Source organism: Bufo bufo, chromosome 9 (assembly GCF_905171765.1).
Source record: "Bufo bufo chromosome 9, aBufBuf1.1, whole genome shotgun sequence".
Classification (NCBI taxonomy): Eukaryota; Metazoa; Chordata; class Amphibia; order Anura; family Bufonidae; genus Bufo; species Bufo bufo.
Window position 1 is genome coordinate 147,454,653 of NC_053397.1, and position 26,869 is coordinate 147,481,521.

General features: G+C 42.5%; 1 protein-coding gene across 1 annotated transcript in view; it reads left to right on the forward strand.

Annotated features, from left to right (window-relative positions):
- Window positions 1-26,869, forward strand: part of GUCY2C (guanylate cyclase 2C) — a 715,850-nt gene that overhangs the window by 424,893 nt on the left and 264,088 nt on the right. The window contains 1 exon segment of the mRNA XM_040408779.1: window positions 17,666-17,771. Within this exon segment, the coding sequence (XP_040264713.1) occupies window positions 17,666-17,771 (106 nt within the window).

Consider the following 26,869-nt stretch of genomic DNA (forward strand, 5'->3'; position numbering starts at 1 on the left):
TTTTACATAAATTGTTCTTTATATTTGTGGAGGGAGGGAGTGGCCCAATGCCAAGTTTTGCGATGGGGCCCCATGATTTCAATGTACGCCTCTGGGCATGAACCAGTGTAGGCCTGAAGTAAATATTTCTTTGCCCAAAATGGCTGTATTTCAAATGGCTGTAGTTAAAATGCCTGATTCAAACCCCTCTATGTAGAAGGGGTATTTTACACGGTCTGAACCAGTGTAGGCCTGAAGTAAATATTTCTTTGCCCAAAATGGCTGTATTTCAAATGGCTGTATTTTAAATTCCTGAATCAAACCCCTGTATGTAGAGGGAGTATATCACCGGGCCTGAACCAGTGTAGACCTAAATTAAATATTTCTTTGCCGAAAATGGCTGTATTTCAAATGGCTGTATTTTAAATCCCTGAATCAAACCCCTGTATGTAGAGGGTGTATCTCACACGGCCTGAACCAGTGAAGGTCTGAATTCAATATTGGTGCACCAAATGTCGGTATTTAAAATCTCTGAATGTTTCCAAAATGTATTAAGGGTGTATCTCACAATGACATCTGCATCAAAGGCTGCCAACTAAATTTTTTGTGCCCAAACGAGTGTTTATTTAACAACTGAATTTGACAGCAGTATATAAGCCTGTAATTTCACACGTGCTGATGCTGCAAGGCCTGAAAATAGTGTTTTTTGTCAAAAAAAAAGTGTGTTTGTCAAACCCCAGAAAATGATGGGTGTATTTCTAGCTTAAATTGCACACTGACTAATCAAGATGTTGTAAATTGCCAAAAAAAGTCTTTTTTTGGTAACAGAATATGAAAGCTGTATATATTAAACTTTAATTTAACACTTGCAGATCAGGAAAATACAGTTTTTTGGCAAAAAAGTGTATTTTTAAAACCCCAGAAAATGATGGGTGTATTTCAACCTTAAATTGCACACTGACTAATCCAGATGTTGTAGTTTGCAAAAAAAAAAATTGTGATTTGCAATGTCCCAAAAGCTCAGATGCAGTGCTGGTGCACAGAGCTTGCATAAAATGGCCGCTGCCGCCACCCACCTAACAGAATTATAAAAGTTTTAGTTTTTTTGGTCAATGGCCTCAGGGCAGGGTGAAACGATTGTGCCCTGCATCCACACAACTATTTCTCTGTAGATCGCTGAGTTAGATTCTCTCCTATTCTCTCCCTGATATCACAAGTCCAGCAGCATCCTCTCCCTAAGGCCTATTGCACACGACCGTATGGCTTTTTCAGTGTTTTGCGGTCCATTTTTCACGGATCCGTTGTTCCGTTTTTTGTTTCCGTTGTGTTTCCGTTTTTGTTCCGTTTTTCCGTTCCGTTTTTCCGTATGGCATATACAGTATACAGTAATTACATAGATAAAATTGGGCTGGGCATAACATTTTCAATAGATGGTTCAGCAAAAAACGGAACGGAAACGGAAGACATACGGATGCATTTCCGTATGTGTTCCGTTTTTTTGGCGGACCCATTGACTTGAATGGAGCCATGAAACGTGATTTGCGGGCAATAATAGGACATGTTCTATGTTAAAACGGAACGGAAAAACGGAAATAGGGAAACGGAATGCATACGGAGTACATTCTGTTTTTTTTGCGGAACCATTGAAATGAATGGTTCCGTATATGGACCGTATACGGAACGCAAAAAACGGCCAGTAAACGGGGAAAAAAAACGGCCGTGTGCAGGAGGCCTAAACTTGTAACAGCAGAGTGACGTGCAACGCTACGTGACTCAAGCTTATATAGAGCCTGGGTCACATGCTGCTCTGGCCAATCACAGCCATGCCATTAGTAGGCATGGCTGTGATGGCTTCTAAGGTCAGACAGTTAACCGCTTGTTGATTGGCTGCTGTGCAGCCTTTCAAAAAGCGCCAAGAAAGCGGCGAACACCGAACCCGAACCCGAACTTTTACGGAAATGTTCGGGTTTTGGTCCGGGGTCCAAAAATCCTAAAGTTCGGTACGAACCCGAACTTTACAGTTCGGGTTCGCTCAACCCTAGTATAGTCCATTATATGTCATATTTGAGATATCTATTCTCCCATATGTCTTTTTTTTATCAAATAGACTAAAAAAGAGTGAATATCATTTCTTGAAATTTGCTTGGGGTTTTCTAACAGATGGGTCAGAAAATTTAAGTGTATTCCAATTGGGCTGAAAATTGGTGTATGATACTCTGAGGTCTCCTGGGACTCTTTTTTTTATTGCTGTATTCTAATTTTTCCCCTGTATGCAACCAAAATATATATATTACACTGTTGTTGATGCATTAAAAAATGATTATTGAAATGCTCACTCTTAAACAGTAGAAAATTGTGTTTGCGGAAAAATAACTGGAGCAATAGGACATCCCCTGGGTAAGACCAAAATATACATTATACTGTCGTTGACAAACTAAAATAACATAACTTAATGACGTTCTCCTGGCTTTTAATATTAATGACCTATTATCAGGATAGGTCATCAGTAGAGTTGAGCGGACTTCTGGATGTTCGGGTTCGACTGGTTTGGCCGAAGTTCGAGTTCGGGACCCGAACTTGACCCCGAACATGAAACACATTGAAGTCAATGGGGACCCGAACTTTGGAGCACAAAAATGGCTCTAAAAAAGTCATGGAAAGGGCTAGAGGGCTGCAAATGTCAGCATAATGTGGTTAAGAACATGGCAAGTGTTCTGCAAACAAATGTGGATAGGGAAATGACTTCAAATAACATAAAATATGTAAAAATAAAAAATAATAATCTTGATCTAGGAGGAGGAGGTCCATATGGAGTAGGAGGTTGAGGAGGCGGGGAATGTGGCGGTGTAGGTGGAAGCGGCGGTGGAGGAGGAGGAGGTAGCCAACACAGTTTTTTTGCTTTGTTTTTAATTTAATTTTTTTGTTTAAATTTGGGTAGACCACAAAACATTGGGAAATATATAAAATAAAACAAAGAGAAAGTGCGCTGGAGTACAACAATGGCTGGGTGAGGCCAGTATGCATGTCTATTCTGCACAAGATACGGACAAGTCCTGTGGGATCCCTGCCTGGTTCATTTTAATGAATGTGAGCTTGTCCACATTGGCTGTGGACAGGTGGCTGCGCTTCTCTTTGATAACCCCCTCCTGCTGTGCTAAACAAACGTTCAGACAATACACTGGCTGCAGGGCAGGCCAGCACCTCCAAGGCGTAAAGGGCAAGCTCAGGCCATGTGCCCAATTTGGAGACCCAGAAGTTGAAGGGGGCAGACCCATCAGTCAGTACGTGTAGGCGTGTGCACACATACTGCTCCACCATGTTGCTGAAATGCTGCCTCCTGCTAAGAAGTTCCATATTAGCTGGTGGTGCTGGTTGTTGTGGCGTGCTGACAAAGCTTTTCCACATTTCGGCCATGCTAACCCTGCCTTCTGAGGTGCTGGTGGTGCCCCAGCTGCGTTGGCGACCTTTTCCTCCTCCTCTGCCTTCGCCTTGTGCTTCCACTGTGCCCCCGCTGTCAGGTGGGAATGCCATCAGCAGCGCGTCTACCAACATGCGCTTGTACTTCTGCATCTTACAATCACGCTCCAGTGCCGGAATTAAGGACGGTACGTTGTCATTGTAACAGGGATCCAGCAGCGTGGCCACTTAGTAATCAGCACAAGATAGAATGTGGCCAACTCGGCTGTCGTTGCGGAGATACTGCAGCATGTAATCGCTCATGTGTGCCAGGCTGCCCAGAGGCAACGACAAGCTGTCCTCTGTGGTAGGTGTTTCGTATGTGTCCTCTGTATCCCCCCAGCCAAGCACCAGTGATGGCCATGAGCTGGTTTGGGTGCCACCCTGCTGTGAACACGGTTCCTTCTCCTCCGTCTCCTCCTCATCCTCCACCTCGTCATCCTCCAGAACTGTGCCCTGGCTGGATAATTGTGTACCTGGTATATATGGGTGCAGGAACCCACCCTCTGAGCCACTTGTGAATGACTGGCCTGAAACCCTTGTAAATGATTCCTCTTCCTCCTCGTCCTCCTGTGCCACATCCTCTTCCATAATCGCCCAAAGCGTTTTTTCAAGGAGGCATAGAAGTGGGATAGTAACGCTGAGAACGGTGTCATCGGCACTGGCCATGTTTGTGGAGTACTCGAAACAGCGCAACAAGGCACACAGGTCTCGCATGGAGGCCCACTCATTGGTGGTGAAGTGCTGCTGTTCCGCAGAGCGACTCACTTGTGCGTGCTGCAGCTGAAACTCCACTATCGCCTGCTGCTGCTCGCACAGTCTAGCCTGCATGTGCAAGGTGGAGTTCCAACTTGTGGGCACGTCACATATGATGCGGTGAGCGGGAAGGCCGGGATTACGTTGCAGCGCTGACTGGCAAGCAGCAGCAGGGTGAGAACGCCGAAAACGTGCACAGACGGCCCGCACTTTCTGCAGCAGCTCTGACATATTGGGGTAATTTTTCAGGAATCTCTGCACCACCAAATTCAGCACATGTGCCTGGCAAGGGTTGTGCGTCAAACCGGCTAGGCCCAGTGCTGCTACGAGATTTTGCCCATTATCGCACACCACCAGGCCGGGCTTGAGGATCACTGGCACCAACCACTCATCGGTCTGTTGTTCCATGCCCGTCCACAGCTCCTGCGCTGTGTGGGGTTTGTCCCCCAAATAGATAAGCTTAAAACTGCATGCTGTCGTTTACCCCTGGCTGTGCTGAAGTTGGTGGTGAAGCTGACCGGATGAGGAGGCGGTAGATGATGAGGAAGCTGAGTAGGAGGAGGAAGCAACAGGAGGCAAAGAGAAGCGCCCTGCAATCCTCGGCAAAGAGAAGCCGCCGCTGCATTTGCCCAGTGTGCTGTTAGGGAGATATAATGTCCCTGACCATGCTTACTGGTCTGTAGTTATGTGGACCTTGCCACAGATGGCATTGCACAGTGCACACCTGATTTTGTCCCCCACTTGGTTGTGCAGGGAAGGGACGGCTCGCCTGGAAAAATAGTGGCGGCTGGGTATGACGTACTGTGGGACAGCCACTGCCATAAGGCTTTTAAAACTCTCCAAACAGCCACGCCAGGGAACTCCTTGAAGCTGGCTTTGGTCTGCTCGGTCCCTTGGTGCGGTGGGCAGTAGCAGGCGTACAGTCTAGGGGACGGCTGCTCCGCTTTTGTACCCTGCTCCCTCTTCTGCTGTGCTCTTCCTCCAAACTATCATCCGAGACGTGCTGCGGTGGTCATCCCCTGTACTCATCCAGAAAGATTAGTGGTTGGGCATCGGTGCACTCAATCTCTTCCACTTCTGGGGCAGAGCTATGTGGATCGCCCTGGGAAACCCTGCTAGCAGAGTCATCAAAAAGCAGAAGAGACTGATGCATGACTTGGGGCTCAGACTGCTTGGCTGATTTGCAAGGGGGTGAGGTGAAAGTCTGATATGTCCATCTCTGGTGCCAACTCTGATCTTTCAGCAGGAGCCTGGGTGGGAGAGAATGTAAAGGAACTGGAGGCACTGTCAGCCACCCAATCTACTATCGCCTGTACTTGTTCTGGCCTCACCATTCGTAGAGCCGCATTTAGCCCTACCAAATAAAGCTGAAGATTCTGACGCCTACTCGCAGCCGAGGAAGGTGTTTCACTTGTGCGTGTAGCTGGCACAGATCGACCATGTCCTCTCCCTGCAACAGGAGCTCCACCAGCAGCAACACGACCGGGGCAACGTACCTTATTTGACGCTCTCCTCATTCTTTGCGTTCACCCACCAAACTAACAGATACAGTGGGATGCGAAAGTTTGGGCAACCTTGTTAATCGTCATGATTTTCCTGTATAAATCGTTGGTTGTTACGATAAAAAATGTCAGTTAAATATATCATATAGGAGACACACACAGTGATATTTGAGAAGTGAAATGAAGTTTATTGGATTTACAAAAAGTGTGCTATAATTGTTTAAACAAAATTAGGCAGGTGCATAAATTTGGGCACCACAAAAAAAAAATGAAATCGATATTTAGTAGATCCTCCTTTTGCAGAAATTACAGCCTCTAAACGCTTCCTGTAGGTTCCAATGAGAGTCTGGATTCTGGTTGAAGGTATTTTGGACCATTCCTCTTTACAAAACATCTTTAGTTCATTCAGGTTTGATGGCTTCCGAGCATGGACAGCTCTCTTTAAGTCACACCACAGATTTTCAATTATATTCAGGTCTGGGGACTGAGATGGCCATTCCAGAACGTTGTACTTGTTCCTCTGCATAAATGCCTTAGTGGATTTTGAGCAGTTTTTAGGGTCATTGTCTTGTTGAAAGATCCAGCCCCGGCGCAGCTTCAGCTTCGTCATTGATTCCTGGACATTGGTCTCCAGAATCTGCTGATACTGAGTGGAATCCATGCGTCCCTCAACTTTGACAAGATTCCCAGTCCCTGCACTGGCCACACAGCCCCACAGCATGATGGAACCACCACCATATTTAACTGTAGGTAGCAGGTGTTTTTCTTGGAATGCTGTGTTCTTTTTTCTCCATGCATAACGCCCCTTGTTATGGCCAAATAACTCAATTTTAGTTTCATCAGTCCAAAGCACCTTATTCCAAAATGAAGCTTGCTTGTCCAAATGTGCTTTAGCCCTCCTCAAGCGGCACTTTTTGTGCTGTGGGCGGAGAAAAGGCTTCCTCTGCATCACTCTCGCATACAGCATCTCCTTGTGTAAAGTGCGCCGAATGGTTGAAAGATGCACAGTGACTCCATCTGCAGTAAGATGATGTTGTAGGTCTTTGGTGCTGGTCTTTGGGTTGACTCTGACTGTTCTCACCATTCGTCGCTTCTGTCTATCCGAGATTTTTCTTGGTCTGCCACTTCGAGCCTTAACTTGAACTGAGCCTGTGGTCTTCCATTTCCTCAATATGTTCCTAACTGTGGAAACAGACAGCTGAAATCTCTGACACAGCTTTCTGTATCCGTCCCCTAAACCATGATGGTAAACAATCTTTGTCTTCAGGTCATTTGAGACCCCCATGTTGCTACTCTTCAGAGAAAATTAAAAGAGGAGGGAAACTTACAATTGACCCCCTTAAATACTCTTTCTCATAATTGGATTCACCTGTGTATGTAGGTCAGGGGTCACTGAGCTTACCAAGCCAATCTGAGTTCTAATAATTAGTTCTAAAGGTTTTGGAATCAATAAAATGACAACAGTGCCCAAATTTATGCACCTGCCTAATTTTGTTTAAACAATTATAGCACACTTTCTGAAAATCCAATAAACTTAATTTCACTACTCAAATATCACTGTGTGTGTCTCCTATATGATATACAGTATTTAACTGACATTTTTTATCGTAACAACCAACGATTTATACAGGAAAATCATGACGATTAACAAGGTTGCCCAAACTTTCGCATCCCACTGTAGTTTATGTCAGGCGACAATGTAACTGCCAATAGTCAACAATTAAGTTCACTGACAGTAAGGCAGTGCCGGTGTCATAAAGAGTTTTATTGAGGTCACACAATAGTGTGACAGGCGAATTTTATACAATTACTTCACGATCACAATTTCTTTTTAATTTGTCAACCAACAATGTAACAGCAGTATTGACTGGTTGTATTTGACTGTCAGAAATGCAGCAAAGGCTGCAAATGTATAATCTTGCCTAAAATGGATGTTTTTTTTAATACCAAAATATAACAGCAGTATTTAACGCTTGTATTGGACTGTTAGAAATGCAGCAAAGTCCGCAAATGTATTATCTTGCCCAAAATGGGTGTTTTTTAAATACCAGAATATAACAGCAGTATCTAACGCTTGTATTGGACTGTCAGAAATGCAGCAAAGTCCGCAAATGTATAATCTTGACCAAAATGGGTGTTTTTTTAATACTAGAATATAACAGCAGTATCTAACGCTTGTATGGGACTGTCAGAAATGCAGCAAAGGCCGCAAATGTATTATCTTGCCCAAAATGGGTGTTTTTAATACCAAAATATAACAGCAGTATCTAACGCTAATATTTGACTGTCACAAATGCAGCAAAAGCCCCAAATGTAGGGTCTTGCTCAAAATGGGTGTTTTGTTAAACCCAGAATATAACTGCAGTAATTAAAGGTTCTATTTGACTGTCACAAATTCAGCAAAGGCCCCAAATGTAGTGTCTTGCCCAAAATGGGTGTTTTTTTTTAAACCAGAACATAACAGCGGTATTTAACGCTTGTATTTGACTGTCACAAATGCATCAAAGGCCCAAAATGTATTATATTGCACAAAATGAGTGTTTTTTTTAAACCCAGAATATAACTGCAGTAATTAAAGCTTGTATTGGACTGTCACAAATGCAGCAAAGGCCCAATGTGTATTATCTTGCACAAAATGGGTGTTTTTTAAAGCCAGAATATAACTGTAGTAATTAAAGCTTGTATTTGAATGTCATAAATGCAGCAAAGGCCCAAAATGTAGGGTCTTGCACAAAATGGGTGTTTTTTTTAAACCCAGAATATAATTGCAGTATTTAAAGCTTGTATTTGACTGTCACAAATGCAGCAAAGGCCCAAAATGTATTATCTTGCACAAAATGTATGTTTTTTTTAAACCCAGAATATAACTGCAGTATTTAAAGCTTGTATTTGACTGTCACAAATGCAGCAAAGGCCCCAAATGTAGGGTTTTGCACAAAATGTGTAACGGGGTTCCGAAGGTGCACTCGGTCCCCCATTGCCCGCAGAACTGTTGCTTAGCTTTGGGAATGAGGATCTGTGTTTGACCTCATTTCCAGGGCGGCTTTACTGCTGGGTGGCTCCCTCCTCCTAAGTCTGCCTTGAGCACCGAGCTGATCACTCGGTGCTCAACTGGTTGGTCTGTCGGTCATGTGACGCTGGCCACGTCACATGACCCTCACTCCCCACTATAAATACAGGCAGCCTGCTAGCCACAGGTTGCCTGTTAATTTCTAGGTTCCTGGCTATTTGTTAGACTACTGAATACTCACCTGATTCCGTTCCCTGATGATCCTTTGCCTGCTCCTCCTGTACAGCGCATCCGTTCTGGTATTGTGACCTCGGCTCCCACCTGACTACTCTCTTAGGACTCCTCTTGTACTTCTCTACTCTCCTGGTATTTGACCCCGGCTTCTCCTTACCATTCTTTGCTTAACCCTTTGTACTGCGTAGCTCTCTTGGTTCTGACCAGGTCCGTTCATGTTCCGTATTTTGTCTTGTCTGTCTTCCCTGCACGTATCCTAAGTTAGGGACTGTCGTCCAGTTGTCCCCTGTCATCAGGACTCGTGAGGCAAGTAGGCAGGGCCAGGGGTGAGGGTGGAGCACAGTGGTCACTATCCTTCCCCCTGTGTGTGTGTGGACGTGACCGTTACAAAATGATTGTTTTTTTAAAACCAGAATATAACAGCTGTATTTAACGCTTGTATTTGATTGTCACAAATGTATCAAAGGCCCAAAATGTATTATGTTGCACAAAATGGAAGTTTTTTTAAACCCAGAATATAACTTCAGTATTTAAAGCTTGTATTTGACTGTCACAAATGCAGCAAAGTCCCCAAATGTAGGGTCTTGCTCAAAATGGGTGTTTTTTTAAACCCAGAATATAAGTGCAGTATTTAAAGCTTGTATTTGACAGTCACAAATGCAGCAAAGTCCCCAAATATAGGGTCTTGCACAAAATGGTTTTTTTTAAAAACCAGAATATAACTGCAGTATTTAAAGCTTATATTTGACTGTCACAAATGCAGCAAAGCCCCAAAATGTATTATCTTGCACAAAATGGGTGTTTTTTAAACCCAGAATATAACTGCAGTAAGTAAAGCTATTATTTGACTGTCACAAATGCAACAAAGGCCCAAAATGTATTATCTTGCACAAAATGGGTGTTTTTTAAACCCAGAATATAATTGCAGTATTTAAAGCTTGTATTTGACTGTCACAAATGCAACAATGTCCCCAAATGTAGGGTCTTGCACAAAATGGGTGTTTTTTTAAAACCAGAATATAACAACGGTATTTAACGCTTGTATTTGACTGTCACAAATGGAGCGAAGGCCACAAATGTAAGGACTTGCACAAAATGGGTGTTTTTTAATCCCAGAATATAACTGCAGTAAGTAAAGCTTTTATTTGACTGTCACAAATGCAGCAAAGCACCAAAATGTATTATCTTGCACAAAATTGATGTTTTTTAAACCCAGAATATAATTGCAGTATTTAAAGCTTGTATTTGACTGTCACAAATGCAACAATGTCCCCAAATGCAGGGTCTTGCACAAAATGGGTGTTTTTTTAAACCCAGAATATAACTGCAGTATTTAAAGCTTGTATTTGACTGTCACAAATGCAGCAAAGCCCCAAAATGTATTATCTTGCACAAAATAAGTGTTTTTTAAACCCAGAATATAACTGCAGTAAGTAAAGCTATTATTTGACTGTCACAAATGCAACAAAGGCCCAAAATGTATTATCTTGCACAAAATGGGTGTTTTTTAATCCCAGAATATAACTGCAGTATTTAAAGCTTATATTTTGCTGTCACAAATGCAGCAAAGGCCCAAAATGTAGGATCTTGCACAAAATGGGTGTTTTTTTAAAACCAGAATATAAAAACGGTATTTAACGCTTGTATTTGACTGTCACAAATGCAGCAAAGCCCCAAAATGTATTATTTTGCACAAAATGGATGTTTTTTAAACCCAGAATATAATTGCAGTATTTAAAGCTTGTATTTGACTGTCACAAATGCAGCAAAGGCCCCAAATGTATTATATTGCCCAAAATGGGTGGTTTTTTTTAAACCAGAATATAACAGCGGTATTTAACGCTTGTATTTGACTGTCACAAATGCAGCAAAGCCCCAAAATGTATTATCTTGCACAAAATTGTTTTTTTTTAAACCCAGACTATGACTGCAGTAATTAAAGCTTGTATTGGACTCTCACAAATGCAGCAAAGGCCCCAAATGTATTATCATGCACAAAATGGGTGTTTTTTTTTAAACCAGAATATAACAGCGGTATTTAACGCTTGTATTTGTCACAAATGCAGCAATGTCCCCAAATGCAGGGTCTTGCACAAAATGGGTGTTTTTTTAAACCCAGAATATAACTGCAGTATTTAAAGCTTGTATTTGACTGTCACAAATGCAGCAAAGGCCCCAAATGTATTATATTGACCAAAATGGGTGTTTTTTTAAAACCAGAATATAACAGCGGTATTTAACGCTTGTATTTGACTGTCACAAATGCAGCAAAGCCCCAAAATGTATTATCTTGCACAAAATTGGTGTTTTTTAAACCCAGACTATAACTGCAGTAATTAAAGCTTGTATTGGACTGTCACAAATGCAGCAAAGGCCCCAAATGTAGCGTCTTGCACAAAAGGGGTGTTTTTTAAAATCCAGAATATAATTGCATTAATTAAAGCTTGCATTGAACTTTCACAAATGCATCAAAGGCCCAAAATGTATTATCTTGCACAAAATGGGTGTTTTTTTAAACCCAGAATATAACTGCAGTATTTAAAGCTTGTATTTGACTGTCACAAATGCAGCAAAGGCCCAAAATGTAGTGTCTTGCACAAAATGGGTGTTTTTTTAAAACCAGAATATAACAGCGGTATTTAACGCTTGTATTTGGCTGTCACAAATGCAGCAAAGCCCCAAAATGTATTATCTTGCACAAAATGGATGGGTTTTTTTTAAACCCAGAATATAATTGCAGTATTTAAAGCTTGTATTTGACTGTCACAAATGCAGCAATGTAGTGTCTTGCACAAAATGTGTGTTTAAAAAAAAAAAATAAAAGAATATAACTGCAGTAGTTAAAGCTTGTATTTGTCACAAATGCAGCAATGTCCCCAAATGCAGGGTCTTGAACAAAATGGGTGTTTTTTTAAACCCAGAATATAACTGCAGTATTTAAAGCTTGTATTTGACTGTCACAAATGCAGCAAAGGCCCAAAATGTATTATCATGCACAAAATGGGTGTTTTTTTTAAAACCAGAATATAACTGCAGTATTTAAAGCTTGTATTTGACTGTCACAAATGCAGCAAAGCCCCAAAATGTAGTGTCTTGCCCAAAATGGGTGTTTTTTTTAAAACCAGAATATAACAGCGGTATTTTACGCTTGTATTTGTCACAAATGCAGCAAAGGCCACAAATATAAGGACTTGCACAAAATGGGTGTTTTTTTAAACCCAGAATATAACTGAAGTAATTAAAGCTTTTATTTGACTGTCACAAATCCAAGAAAGGCCTAAACTGTATTATCTTGCACAAAATGGGTGTTTTTTTAAACCCAGAATATAACTGGAGTATTTATAGCTTGTATTTGACTGTCAAAAATGCAGCAATGTCCCCAAATGCAGGGTATTGAACAAAATGGGTGTTTTTTTAAACCCAGAATATTACTGCAGTATTTAAAGCTTGTATTTGACTGTCACAAATGCAGCAAAGGCCCCAAATGTATTATATTGCCCAAAATGGGTGTTTTTTTAAAACCAGAATATAACAGCGGTATTTAACGCTTGTATTTGACTGTCACAAATGCAGCAAAGCCCCAAAATGTATTATCTTGCACAAAATGGGTGTTTTTTTTATACCCAGACTATAACTGCAGTAATTAAAGCTTGTATTGGACTGTAACAAATGCAGCAAAGACCCAAAATTTATTATCATGCACAAAATGGGTGTTTTTTTAAAACCAGAATATAACTGCAGTATTTAAAGCTTGTATTTGACTGTCACAAATGCAGCAAAGCCCCAAAATGTAGTGTCTTGCCCAAAATGGGTGTTTTTTTTAAAACCAGAATATAACAGCGGTATTTTACGCTTGTATTTGTCACAAATGCAGCAAAGGCCACAAATGTAGGGACTTGCACAAACCCAGAATATAACTGCAGTAATTAAAGCTTTTATTTGACTGTCACAAATCCAAGAAAGGCCTAAACTGTATTATTTTGCACAAAATGGGTGTTTTTTTAAACCCAGAATATAACTGGAGTATTTATAGCTTGTATTTGACTGTCACAAATGCAGCAAAGGCCCAAAATATAGGGTCTTGCACAAAATGGGTGTTTTTTTTAAACCCGGAATATAACTGCTGTATTTAAAGCTTGTATTTGACTGTTACAAATGCAGTAAAGGCCCCAAATGTATTATATTGCCCAAAATTGGTGTTTTTTTTAAAACCAGAATATAACAGCGGTATTTATCACTTGTAATGGACTGTCACAAATGCAGCAAAGCCCCAAAATGTATTATCATGCACAAAATGGGTGTTTTTTTAAAACCAGAATATAACTGCAGTATTTAAAGCTTGTATATGACTGTCACAAATGCAGTAAAGGCCCAAAATGTAGTGTCTTGCCCAAAATGGGTGTTTTTTTTAGTAGGCATGGCTGTGAGGGCTTCTATTGGCACAAGAGTTAAACGCTTGTTGATTGACTGCTCTGCAGCCTTTCCAAAAGTGCCATTAAATCGCCGAACACCGAACTTGAACCCGAACTTTTACTGAAAAGTTCAGGTTCGGGTCCGGGGTCCAAAAATCCTAAAGTTCGGTATGAACCCGAACTTTACAGTTCAGGTTCGCTCAACCCTAGTCATCAGTATCAGATCGGCAGGGGTCAAACACCGTGCACCCACGCCCATCAGCTGTATGAAGGGAAGGTGCATGCAGTGCATGCATGCTATCTCCTTTCTCTCTACCTGCTCGCCATAGACATAGCAGCAGCCAGGAGGAAGAGAGAAGGGAGACAGCACGTGCACACTGATCAGCAGGGGTGCTGTGTTTCAGACCTCCACCGATCTTGAGGATAGGTCATCAATATTAAAAGCCCAGAGAATCCCTTTTAGCTCTTTGTATACTTCTAAACTGTAGAAAAATTACAAAAACATTTTGGAAAAAAAATAGGCACGATTGGATGTCATGATCAAGTGAGATCACGGTATCTAAAGGGTGAAAAACACGGAAGCGCTTCTTACCAGCATCCTCAATGGCCAATGAGGATGCCGGCAATTGATTTTAATGTGCTGGGTCTTGCTGAAGAGACCTAGGGCATTAAATCTGTAATTCTTACTTTGGCCAGCAGGTGTCAGGCCAACATAAGAAATTAGCAATTCTGAACAATTAATGAATGTACAAAATCCATGATTGTTCAGAATAAAAAAAAATGATTTTGTAGGCTCAAATACGAGCTTCAAAATCATAAAAAGTAATAAAAAATATATATAAAAAATTTAAATAAATATAAAAGTTTAAATCACCCCCCTTTCCATAGAATAAAAAAATAAATACATAAATAACAAAAAATATAAACATCCTAAGTATGACAGAAATCACCATGACAGAAAACCTCTGTACTATTAAAATCGAAAAATATTTAAAAAAGAAAAAAAAAAAAGGGTCAAAATGGCCAATTTGCTATTATTTTGTTGCTTTTCTTTCCCCCAAATTTTTTATAAATTTCAAAAAGTCACAGACACTTCAAAATGGTATCAGAAAAAACTATAGATTGTCCCGCAATTTTTTTTACACTATTTAGACATAAAAACATACATACGTGGTATCGTTGTAATCATACTGATCCAGAGAATGAAGGGAACAGGTCCGTTTTTCCACAAACAGAACAGTGTGGGAACAAAACCCGTAGAACGGTGGAGGAATTGCGTTTTTTTAAAAAAATTCCACCCCATTTGGTTTTTTTCCTGCTTCCCACTACATTGTATGCCATATTAAATGGTGCCATTAGAAAGTAAAAATTGTCCTGCAAAAAATAAGCCCTCATACAGCTATGTGAACAGGAAAATAAAAAAGTTATTGCTCAAGGAAGATAGGAAGAAAAATAAAAAAGGCAAAAACAAAAAAAACTCCGGTATCCTAATGGTTAATTTAGAGAAATAATAGAAGATATTTTGGGTGTATAGAATTATACAGAAGTTAGAAGTGTGTTAGCCAATTAACTAGGCAGTTTTTGTTTTTCCTTATTCCCCCAAAAATGGTAGATCTAACACAACAGAACTCAAATACATAAAGTAGTTAAGGATTCAAATTTGCTACCAAAATCCTCCAATTCTCCAGGTAAATAAAAACTATTAATCTCAGGCTAATATTTAAAGGGGTTTTCCAGGACTTAAGCATTGATGACCGATCCTCAGGCTAGGTAATCAATATCAGATAGGTGGGAGCCTGACACCCAGCACACTTACCAATCAGTGGTTTCAGGAATCTTCCAGCACTGTAAAGTATACAGTGGACAGAAGGATCAGTATACTGTGCATGTGTAGCTTCCAGCGCTGGTGTACTGCAGCTCAACTACCACTTGTGGACAGAATCTTATGCTTCCAACTCCATCCACTGTATAGTTTCTTGCAGCTGACCTGTCTTTAGGAAAGGCCATCAATATCTAAGTTCCAGAAAACTTCTTTAACCACCTCCCGTCCGTCAATAGACTAAAAATGTTCGGGAGGTTGTTCTATATCTCTGAATGGACATTCCTAAACGTCCATTTAGAGACTGCAGCTGCACGCTAATTGTGCAGCTGCAGATTGGGTTGCCTGCTGTCAGTGACAGCAGGGAAACCCTTAGAGAAGGCAGGAACAGTGCCCAGGTGTCCCTGCCTTCTAAATTGCTGTATACACAGCGTTCGCCGAGCGCTGTGTATACAGAGCAGGAAGCGCTATGGACGGGAGAGTGCAGGAGCTGTGAGGTCTTTCAGAGACAGCCTCTCTCAGTGAAAAAAAAATACCCCCAGAGGTCTTTTATGACCTTATGAGGGACGAAAAGTGTAAAATAAAAAATAAAAAAAGAAAGTGTAAAAAATAAATAAATAGTTTCACATGTAAAAAAAACATTTTCCCAAGTAAGGAATTAAAAAAAATATTTAAAAATAGAAAAAATTGCCGAGTCCGTGACGGTTGGCTCTATAAATATATCACATGATCAACCCAGTCCGATAAACACCATAAAACAATAAATAAAAACTGTGTCAAAAAAGCAATTTTTGTCATCTTACATCATAAAAAATGCAACACCAAGTGATCAAAAAGGCGTATGTCCCACAAAATGGTAACAATAAAACCGTCACCTCATTCCGCAAAAAATTAGCCCCTACATAAGAAAATCACTCAAAAAAATATATATATATAGCTCTCAGAACATGGAGACACTAAAACATAATTTTGTTTGTTTCAAAAATGCTATTATTGTGTTAAAGTGAAATAAAAAAAAAGTATACATATTAGGTATTTCCGTGTCCGTAATAACCAGCTCTATAAAAATATCACATGACCTAACCCCTCGGGTGAACACCGTAAAAAAATAAAAATAAAAACTGTGTCAAAAAAAGCCATTTTTGTCACCTTGCATCCCAATAAGTGCAACACCAAGTGATCAAAAAGGCGCATGTCCCACAATATGGTACCAATAAAAAGATCACCTCATCCCGGAAAAAATAAGCCCCTACATAAGAAAATTGCTCAAAAAATAAAAAAAACTATAGCTCTCAGAACATGGACACATTAAAACATAATTTATTTGTTTAAAAAATGCTGTTATTGTGTAAAACTTAAATAAATAAGAAAAAGTATACATATTAGATATCGCCACATCCATAACGGTCTGCTCTATAAAAATGTCACTTGACCAAACCCCTCAGGTGAACGCTGTAAAAATAAATAAATAAAAACTGTGCTAAAACAACCAATTTTTTGGTCACCTTGCCCCATAACGTGTTATAATGAATGATCAAAAAATCATATGTACCCAAAAATAGTACCAATAAAACTGGCACCTTATCCCCTAGTTTCCAAAATGGGGTCACTTCTTGGGAGTTTCTACTGTAAGGTTGCATCAGGGGGGCTTCAAATGGGACATGGCATCTAAAAACCATGTGGCGCTCCTTTTCTTCTGCACACTGTTGTGTGCACATACAGCCGTTTATGACCACATGTGGGGTGTTTCTGTAAACCGCAGAATCTGGGTAATAAATATTGAGTTTTGTTTGGCTATTAACCATTGATGTGTTAAAGAAAAAATTTGATTAAAATGGAAAATCTGCCAAAAAAGTTAAATTAAAAAATTTGATCTCCATTTTCCTTTAATTCTTGTGGAACGTCTAAAGGGTTAACAAAGTTTGTAAAATCGGTTTTAAGTAACTTGAGGGGTGTAGTTTCTACAATGGGGTCATTTATGGGGGGTATCCACTATGTAGGCCCCACAAAGTGACTTCAGACGTGAACTGGTCCTTAAAAAGTGGGTTTTAGCAATTTTCTTAAAAATTTTAAGAATTGCTTCTAAACTTCTAAGCCTTCTAACGTCCTAAAAAAATAAAATGACATTTCCAAAATGATGCTAACAGAAAGTATACAAATGGGGAATGTTAAGTAATAAATATTTTATGGGGTATCACTTTCTGTTTTAAAAGCAGAGAAATAGAATTTTAGAAAATTGCGAATTTTTTAAAGTTTTTGATAAATTTGGGATTTTTTCATAAATAAAGGTTAAATATATTGACTCAAATTTATGACTAGCATGAAGTACAATGTGCGACGAGAAAACTATTCTCAGAATGGCTTGGATAAGTAAAAGCGTTCCAAAGTTATTACCACATAAAGTGAGATATGTCAGATTTGCAAAATTAGGCCTGGTCAGGAAGGGGGCAAATGGCCCAGATGTGAAGTGGTTAATATAATTACATTTTTTTTAAAGAAAATACCGCAAACAACATGAACTGCAACAGAAAAGGTGGTCCCATATTGCATCTGAGAAGATTTTGCCACTGGAGACAAATGAGACTTCTCATGTCAGCTTGAAGGTAATTATAATCAAACAAGCAAGCATTATTATATAACTTTGTCATTCAACAAACTTTGCATGAGTCATTAGTACAAGTAAATATAGGAAACTTTGTAATATATCTTATCAAAGAAAAATGCATCTTTCTCTTTCCACCCCTCCTAAACTAGCATTCTCCCCTAAAGCCATCATGAGAGACAACATGGCTATGAGTAGAGATGAACGAACTTCTCCAAAATTCTATTCAGTCGGTAATTTTCCAAAAAGATTTGATTTGATTCGAATTTATTTGTTATGAATCACGTAAAAAAACTGCTATTTCCTGGCTGCAGAGAGCGTGTATAGTGGTGTACAACACTGTGCCTTGCAGAAACATACATAGGGAGTCTGCTATGGTAGTTTAACAATACTGTGAGTCAGTATGACATACAGATGACAGGCTTTGCTCTTAGAATCACTTCAAACTTCACTTATTTGGGCAGTTATGGGGTTATTGGAAAACTGACCAAATAACTCAAGTGTGAACTCAGCCTTACAGGTCAATGTTAGCGCCAGGTATAAAGAACTGTGCAGTGGCCCAAGATTCTACTGTAAAGTGAAAGAGTGCACTCCTTTTACACAATTGTCAGCTGATTCCACATAGATTTCTACAGAACCTGTTCTATTAAATGCTGATACAAGTAGAGCCCCCCTGACAGAGTGGAGAGGGTGTCAGCAGTAAGTTTTTGTTGACATCACAGATTATTTTGTCCTTCCTCTGATCCATCTAAACAATAAGCCAAAAAAACGGATCCTGTATGTTGATCTTCTGCCTTCACATGGTTACTATTAGGTCAGTAATCCATCCGTATTGCTAACGCCAATAAAAAAAATAAAAAAACAGGAGTGGATCCAAAACAGAGATCACACATGCATGGAATATTTGCATGTCATCTGTGTTTTGTACCCACTCCTGCTTTTGGCTACCAAATCATAAGCCAATTCTGATGCAAAATAGGGACCATGTCATACAGGCCTTACAGCTGCTACATAAACAGGATCAGTTGTGTGTCTCATTTTTCCTTCCTTCTGACAGATCAGAAGAAGGGTCAAATAAATGGTGATGTTTTCCAGGCCAAAAAGGCAAAATAGTGGCCAAGTCATGGAGTGGGGAGGGTGAGAACAGCATTAGAAGTCCACAGAGTGGCCCAGTGACAGAGTGGTGAGGTGGCAGCAGCCTCAGGAAATCAGAGTGGTGAGGTGAGAGTGGTGAGGTGGCAGCAGCATGAGCAGAACACAGAGTGGTGAGGTGGCAGCAGCATGAGTAGACCACAGAGTGGTGAGATGACAGAGTGGTGAGGTGGCAGCAGCATGAGGAGACCACAGAGTGACCCAGTGACATAGTGTTGAGGTGGCAGCAGCATAAGGAGACCACAAAGGGGCCCAGTGGCATAGTGGTGAGGTGGCAGCAGCATGAGGAGACCAAGAGTGGCCCAATGACAGAGTGTTGAGGTAGCAGGAGCATGAGGAGACCACAGAGTGATGACATGGCAGCAGCATGAGGAGACCACAGAGTGGCCCAATGACAGTGTTGAGGTGGCAGCAGCATGAGAAGACCACAAAGTGGCCAAGTGACATAGATAGTGCTTAAGTGGCAGCAGCATGAGGAGACCACAGAGTGGTGAGGTGGCAGAAGCATGAAGAGACCACAGAGTGGCCCAGTGACAGAGTGTGGAGGTGAGGGGCAATACAAGTACCAGCTGAAGATGGTGGGTGGCAGTAGGAACACCTGGCAGCAGGTGTGTGGCATCAGGCGGGTGGCAGCATCAGAAAAGTAGCTGAAGCAGGTAGTCAGACGAAACAGGTCTCTTTTGACAAAGTTTAGGTGTGGCAACATGGATGATCTAGTCTGATGCATCAGACACTAGTGTGTGGAAATCATGGCTGATCCACGCCTGATTAATCTACACAAAAGGCCAGTTTCTCTACATTTTGGCTGGACAGATGAGTTCTCCTTGGGGTAACTATGGCCCCGTCGCACTAAACACCCGCTCTGATGCCACACTGCTGGCCGGCAGGAAAGCTTGTCCAGGGCAAACTCGTCCAGTTGCGGCCAGAAATCAAGTTTGGCTGGCAAGTAGTTCAGGGGATCTTCAATGTGGGGTGGCAGGGTGCAGTCAAAGTATGCCACAACCTGCTGGTTCAGGTTCTGCTCTATGTCTACCTGCTGCTGCTGGTGAGTAGTTTCTTCAGTAGGCGGGTGAAGAAAACTGCTCATCAGCGACTCTAGACTTAAGTTGCTGCTGATGGAGCTGGTACTGCTCCTGCCCTCCCCTTCCTGTAGAACAATGTAAATTCACAGCAGATTGGCATATAGGACGTATGTATTTTTCCTATTAATACACCTCGTAAATGGCTGTATGGCAATGTAACTTCATCGCAGATCGGCAAATAAGACATACTTTTTTTCCTATTAATACACCCCAAAAAAGGCTGTAGAACAATGTAACTTCACCGCGGAACGGCTAATAAGATGTACTTTTTTTTTCCACTGATACACCCCAATAAAGGCTGTAGAACAATGTAACTTCACCGCAGAACGGCTAATAAGACGTACTTTTTTTTCCTATTAATACACCCCCCAAAAAAACTTTAGAATAATGAGTATTTTTCGCTGTATAAGACGCACCCGATGATAAGACGCACCCCAGATTTTAGAGAAGGAAAATAAGAAAAAATATTTTTCATATAAGATCCTCAAATCAGACCCCCATAAATATCAGGACATCACATCAGACACCCATATCAGGACATCATATCAGACCCCCATATCAGCCTTCCATGTCAGAACCCCATCAGCCCTCTATGTCAGACCCCCATCAGACCTCAGATCAGCCCTTAATGTCATACCCCCATCAGACCTCAAATCAGCCCTTAATGTCATACCCCATCAGACCTCAAATCAGCCCTTTATTTCTGACCCCATCAGACCTCAGATCAGCCCTTAATGTCATACCACTATCAGACCTCAAATCAGCCCTTTATTTCTGACCCCATCAGACCTCAGATCAGCCCTTAATGTCATACCACTATCAGACCTCAAATCAGCCCTTTATTTCTGTCCCCATCAGACCTCAAATCAGCACTTTATTTCTGACCCCCATCAGACCTCAGATCAGCCCTTAATGTCATACCCCCATCAGACCTCAAATCAGCCCTTTTTTTCTGACCCCCATCAGACCTCAGATCAGCCCTTAATGTCATACCCCCATCAGACCTCAAATCAGCCCTTAATTTCTAACCCCGATCAGACCCCAGATCAGAATAAAATAAAATAAAATTCCTCTAACCTCTCCTGCGTCGCGGCTCCTCTTCATCTCCAGCAGAAGTTGTGCTCCCTTGTCTTCCCGACCCACGCTGCACTGTCACCTGACAGAGTGCAGCGTACTACGTCCTGATGCTGTACAAGGTCAGGACAGTGCAGCGCTGGCCCCATCAAAGAAGACCAGGGGGGGGGGTGAGTACCGGAAGTGCTCGCAGCACTTCTGTAACGGGGTTCCGAAGGTGCACTCGGTCCCCCATTGCCCGCAGACCTGTTGCTTAGCTTTGGGAATGAGGATCTGTGTTTGACCTCATTCCCAGGGCGGCTTTACTGCTGGGTGGCTCCCTGCTCCTAAGTCTGCCTTGAGTGCCGAGCTGATCATTCGGTGCTCAACTGGTTGGTCTGTCAGTCATGTGACGCTGGCCACGTCACATGACCCTCACTCCCCACTATAAATACAGGCAGCCTGCTAGTCACAGGTTGCCTGTTACTTTCTAGGTTCCTGGCTATTTGTTGGACTACTGAATACTCACCTGATTCCGTTCCCTGACGATCCTTTGCCTGCTCCTCCTGTACTGCCCATCCGTCCTGGTATTGTGACCTCGGCTCCCACCTGACTACTCTCTTAGGACTCCTCTTGTACTTCTCTGCTCTCCTGGTATTTGACCCCGGCTTCTCCTGACCATTCTTCGCTTAACCCTTTGTACTGCGTAGCTCTCTTGGTTCTGACCCGGTCCGTTCATGTTCCGTATTTTGTCTTGTCTGTCTTCCCTGCACGTATCCTAAGTTAGGGACTGTCGTCCAGTTGTCCCCTGTCATCAGGACTCGTGAGGCAAGTAGGCAGGGCCAGGGGTGAGGGTGGAGCGCAGTGGTCACTATCCCTCCCCCTGTGTGTGTGTGGACGTGACCGTTACAGATTAACAGGCCTAATAACCACTGTATCATGAATCCTCTTACTACCATGACTGACCATGTCTCTAACTTGACACAGATGGTGCAGGAGCTAGGAGAGAAACTCAGTTCTTTTGAGTTAGGGCAAGGTTCTTCCACTCCTCTGCCCTCCAGTCCACATTTTGAACCCCAGATCAAGCTCCCAGAACCCTTTTCTGGAGACCGGAAGAGCTTTCTCTCCTTTAAGTAGAGTTGCAAACTCTACTTCCGTTTGCGCCCCGTGTCCTCCGGTCCCGAGAGCCAACGCGTGGGGATTATCATTTCTCTACTACAGGGTGATCCCCAGGACTGGGCATTTTCGTTACCTCCTGGGGCCAGTTGTCTAACTTCTGTGGAGGTTTTTTTTCAGGCCCTGGGTACCCTCTATGACGAACCAGACAGGGCCCTGGTAGCCGAGACGGCTCTTAGGGCACTGGTTCAGGGCCATCTCTCTGCGGAGGAGTATTGCACCCAATTCAGACGGTGGTGTGTCCCCTCAAGATGGAATGAACCAGCCCTGAAGAGTCAGTTTAGGTCTGGTCTATCTGATAATTTAAAAGATCTATTAGTCAATTATCAAATTCCTGATACCTTAGAGGAGATGATGACCCTAGTTGTCCGACTTGACAGACGAGTTAGAGAGAGACGACAAGAACGACAGTTCTGTTCTCAGATGGTGGTCCAGCCAGAGGCCTTTTCCAGGGACAACACTGAGGTCTCCACCGAGGAACCCATGCAGGTTGGCATGACCCGGGGTAATCTTCGTCGTAGACGCGGAGAGTGCTTCTACTGTGGAGATCCTGGCCATGGGATCAACAAGTGTCCTAAGAGGGTCCTCTCAGACAAGTCTCCTAAGGCAAGACAACCTAAAGACCAGGTACACCCTGATTTTTCTAAATGTAAGCTTTTGGTACCCATAACAATTTCTCTGGGGGTTAATAAGTGGCCGGGTAAGGCCTTTATTGATTCCGGTTCAGCGGCCAGCTTTATTGACTTTGAGTTTGCTAGTAAATTGGGTATTCCAATGTTTGCTTTACCTACACCTATCCATGTCATGGCTATTGATGCTACTCCCCTGAATGGTGGTACGGTGAGGTCATGTACCTCTGAAATTTCTCTGACCGTGGGTGTGTGCCACTCTGAGAGATGTTCTCTTCTAGTCCTGGAGAACCTACCGGTTGAGGTGGTACTAGGGTTGCCTTGGTCCGTTTACATAACCCCACAATTGATTGGTCCAAAGGAGAGTTGGTGAAATGGGGACCTAAGTGTGACTCATGCTTGTCCATGGTCCAGGCTGGGGTTTCAGTAAGGTCTAATACATTACCCTCTTTTATTAAAGAATATTCTGATGTGTTCTCGTCCCCTACTCCAGAGGTTCTACCCCCCCCCCCATAGACCTTATGATTGCGCCATAGAGCTAATAGAGGGTGCCGAATTTCCTAAAGGGCGAATTTATAATCTTTCAGGGCCCGAACGCAAGGCTATGGAAGATTATATTAAGGAGAGCCTTGCTAAAGGGCATATTAGACCGTCAGTCTCTCCTATGGGAGCAGGGTTTTTCTTTGTTAAAAAGAAGGATGGTGGTCTTAGGCCTTGTATTGATTACCGGAGATTAAATAAAATCACTGTCCAAAATAGATACTCTCTCCCATTGATTCCGGATTTATTTAACCAGGTTTTAGGGGCAACCTGGTTTTCCAAGATTGACCTGAAAGGGGCATACAATCTAATCCGAATCAAGGAGGGAGATGAATGGAAGACAGCGTTCAATACTCCGATAGGACACTTTGAATATCAGGTGATGCCTTTTGGACTCAGCAATGCCCCAGCTGTGTTCCAAAACGTAATAAACGATATTCTTAGGGAGTCCTTAGGTAAATTTATTATTGTTTATCTTGACGACATTTTGATATTCTCTCCTGATTTCGAATCTCATGTGTCTCATGTCAAACAAGTATTAGAGGTGTTGAGGGAGAACCAGCTATCCGCTAAGCAAGAGAAATGTGTCTTTGGTGTACAGGAGATACTGTTTCTAGAGCACGTTTTGACTCCTCATGCCTTTAAGATGGATCCTGGTAAGGTTTAAGCAATTAAGGAATGGGTAAGGCCTTCATCCTTAAAGGCTTTACAACGGTTTTTGGGTTTCGCTAATTACTACCGTAAATTTATGATGAATTTTTCTGTAATTGCTAAGCCATTGACCGACCTTACTAAGAAAGGGGCGGATTTGGAGAATTGGTCTACCAAGGCCATTTCTTCATTTGAAACATTAAAAAGGGCATTTAATAGCACTCCCATTCTGATCCAGCCTGATCAGGAGAGACCCTTTATTGTGGAGGTGGATGCGTCCGAGGATGGCGCAGGAGCAGTCCTTTCACAAGGTCCTGCTAGCCTCACTAACCTGAGACCGTGTGCCTTCTTCTCTAGGAAATTCTCTCCCACGGAGAGAAACTACGACATAGGGAATAGGGAGCTGCTGGCTATTAAATGGGCATTTGAGGAGTGGAGGCATTTTTTGGAGGGGCCAAGGCATAGAGTAACTGTTGTCACTGATCATAAAAACCTAATGTTTCTCGAGTCTGCTAAGAGGTTGAATCCCCGACAAGCCCGATGGGCTCTGTTTTTTACCCGTTTTGATTTCTCCATTACGTTCAGGCAGGAAAGTAAAAATGTGAAGGCAGACGCATTATCTCGGAGCTTCCATGCTTTTCAACCCACTGAGACGCCGCCTGAATCCATCCTACCAGCAAACATCTTCTTAGCGGCTCTAACCCAGGATTTCTCGGCTCGCATTAAGGCTGAACAACATCTGGCACCGGCATCCACCCCAACAGATAAGTTGTTTGTTCCCGTACAATTTCGTCTCCAGCTGTTGGGTGAGTGTCACGATTCTGCCTTTTGTGGACATCCGGGTGTTGAGGGCACTAAGGATCTGGTTTCTAGATCTTATTGGTGGCCCACTCTGACCAGGGATGTCAAGTCCTACGTGTCAGCCTGTGAGGTTTGTGCCAGGTCTAAGACACCTAGGACTCACCCTGCTGGTAACCTACGACCCCTACGCATTCCCAGTAGACCCTGGTCCCATATCTCGATGGACTTTATAACTGACCTACCGCTGGCGGAGGGTAAGACTGTGGTTTGGGTAGTGGTCGATAGGTTTAGCAAGATGGTTCATTTCATTCCCCTGTCTAAACTTCCGAATGCTAAAACCCTGGCGTCTATTTTTGTGAGAGAGATTGTTAGTTTACATGGCATCTTGGAAAATATTGTTTCTGACAGGGGTGTGCAGTTTGTGTCCAAATTCTGGAGGGCCTTCTGTCAAAGATGTAAAATTTCATTGTCTTTTTCTTCCGCCTACCATCCTGAGAGTAATGGGCAGACTGAACGCCTTAATCAGTCTGTGGAACAATTCTTGAGGTTGTATGTTGCTGATGACCAGCAATTATGGGTCAAATTCCTTCCGTTGACTGAATTTGCTTTGAATAACCGTATCAATTCTTCTGCTGGGGTCTCCCCTTTCTTTTGTAACCATGGTTTTCATCCCCGTTTTCATTCTGGGTCGTCCGTCTCCTCCTCTAACCCTGAAGCGGATAAACTCTCCTCCGAACTGTGCACAGTTTGGGCCCAGGTTCAATCGAACCTAGAAAAGGCTTAAAGTTCTCAAAAACTCAAGGCCAATAGGAGACGTTCAAGGGGGGTGAACTTTCAGGTTGGGGATAAAGTATGGTTGTCCTCCAAGAATCTATGTCTCAAGGTAACTTCTAAAAAATTTGCTCCTCGTTTTATTGGACCATATAAGATCACGGAAGTGATTAACCCGGTATCTTTTAGGTTGGAGCTGCCCGAGTCATTACACATTCATAATGTGTTCCATAAATCTGTGCTTAAAAAATATTTTGAACCGGTAGTACCATCAAAAGCCTCGCCTTCGCCGGTTCTTGTTAATGATGCTGTCAAGTATTTGGTGTCTAAAATAGTGGATGTCAGGAAGGTGCGTAATGCCTTGCAGTACCTGATTCACTGGAAGGGGTATGGACCTGAAGAGAGATCTTGGGTACCTGCTAGGGAGGTTCATGCTCCTAGACTTGTTCGTAAATTTCATTTAGAACACCCTGAAAAGCCATCGCCTGAAGTCTTGGGTCCGGTGGCCCCTCGTAAAAGGGGGGGTACTGTCACGGGGTTCCGAAGGTGCACTCGGTCCCCCATTTCCCGCAGACCTGTTGCTTAGCTTTGGGAATGAGGATTTGTGCTTGACCTCATTCCCAGGGCGGCTTTGCTGGCTGGGTGGCTCCCTGCTCCTAGTCTGCCTTGAGCGCCGAGCTGATCACTCGGTGCTCGACTTGTTGGCCTGTCGGTCATGTGACGCTGGCCACGTCACATGACCCTCACTCCCCACTATAAATACAGGCAGCCTGCTGGCCACAGGTTGCCTGTTAATTTCTAGGTTTCTGGCTATTTTTTGGACTACTGAATACTTACCTGATCCTGTTCCCTGACGATCCTCTGCCTGCTCCTCCTGTACTGCGCATCCATCCTGGTATTTTGACCTCGGCTCCCACCTGACTACTCTCTTAGGACTCCTCTTGTACTTTGCTACTCTCCTGGTATTTGACCCCGGCTTCTCCTGACCATTCTTTGCTTAATCCGTTGTACTGCGTAGCTCTCTTGGTTCTGACCCGGTCCGTTCATGTTCCGTATTTTGTCTTGTCTGTCTTCCCTGCACATATCCTAAGTTAGGGACTGCCGTCCAGTTGTCCCCTGTCATCAGGACTCGTGAGGCAAGTAGGCAGGGCCAGGGGTGAGGGTGGAGCGCAGTGGTCACTACCCTTACCCCTGTGTGTGTGTGTGGACGTGACCGTTACAAATCCTAGATGTGCACTATATGA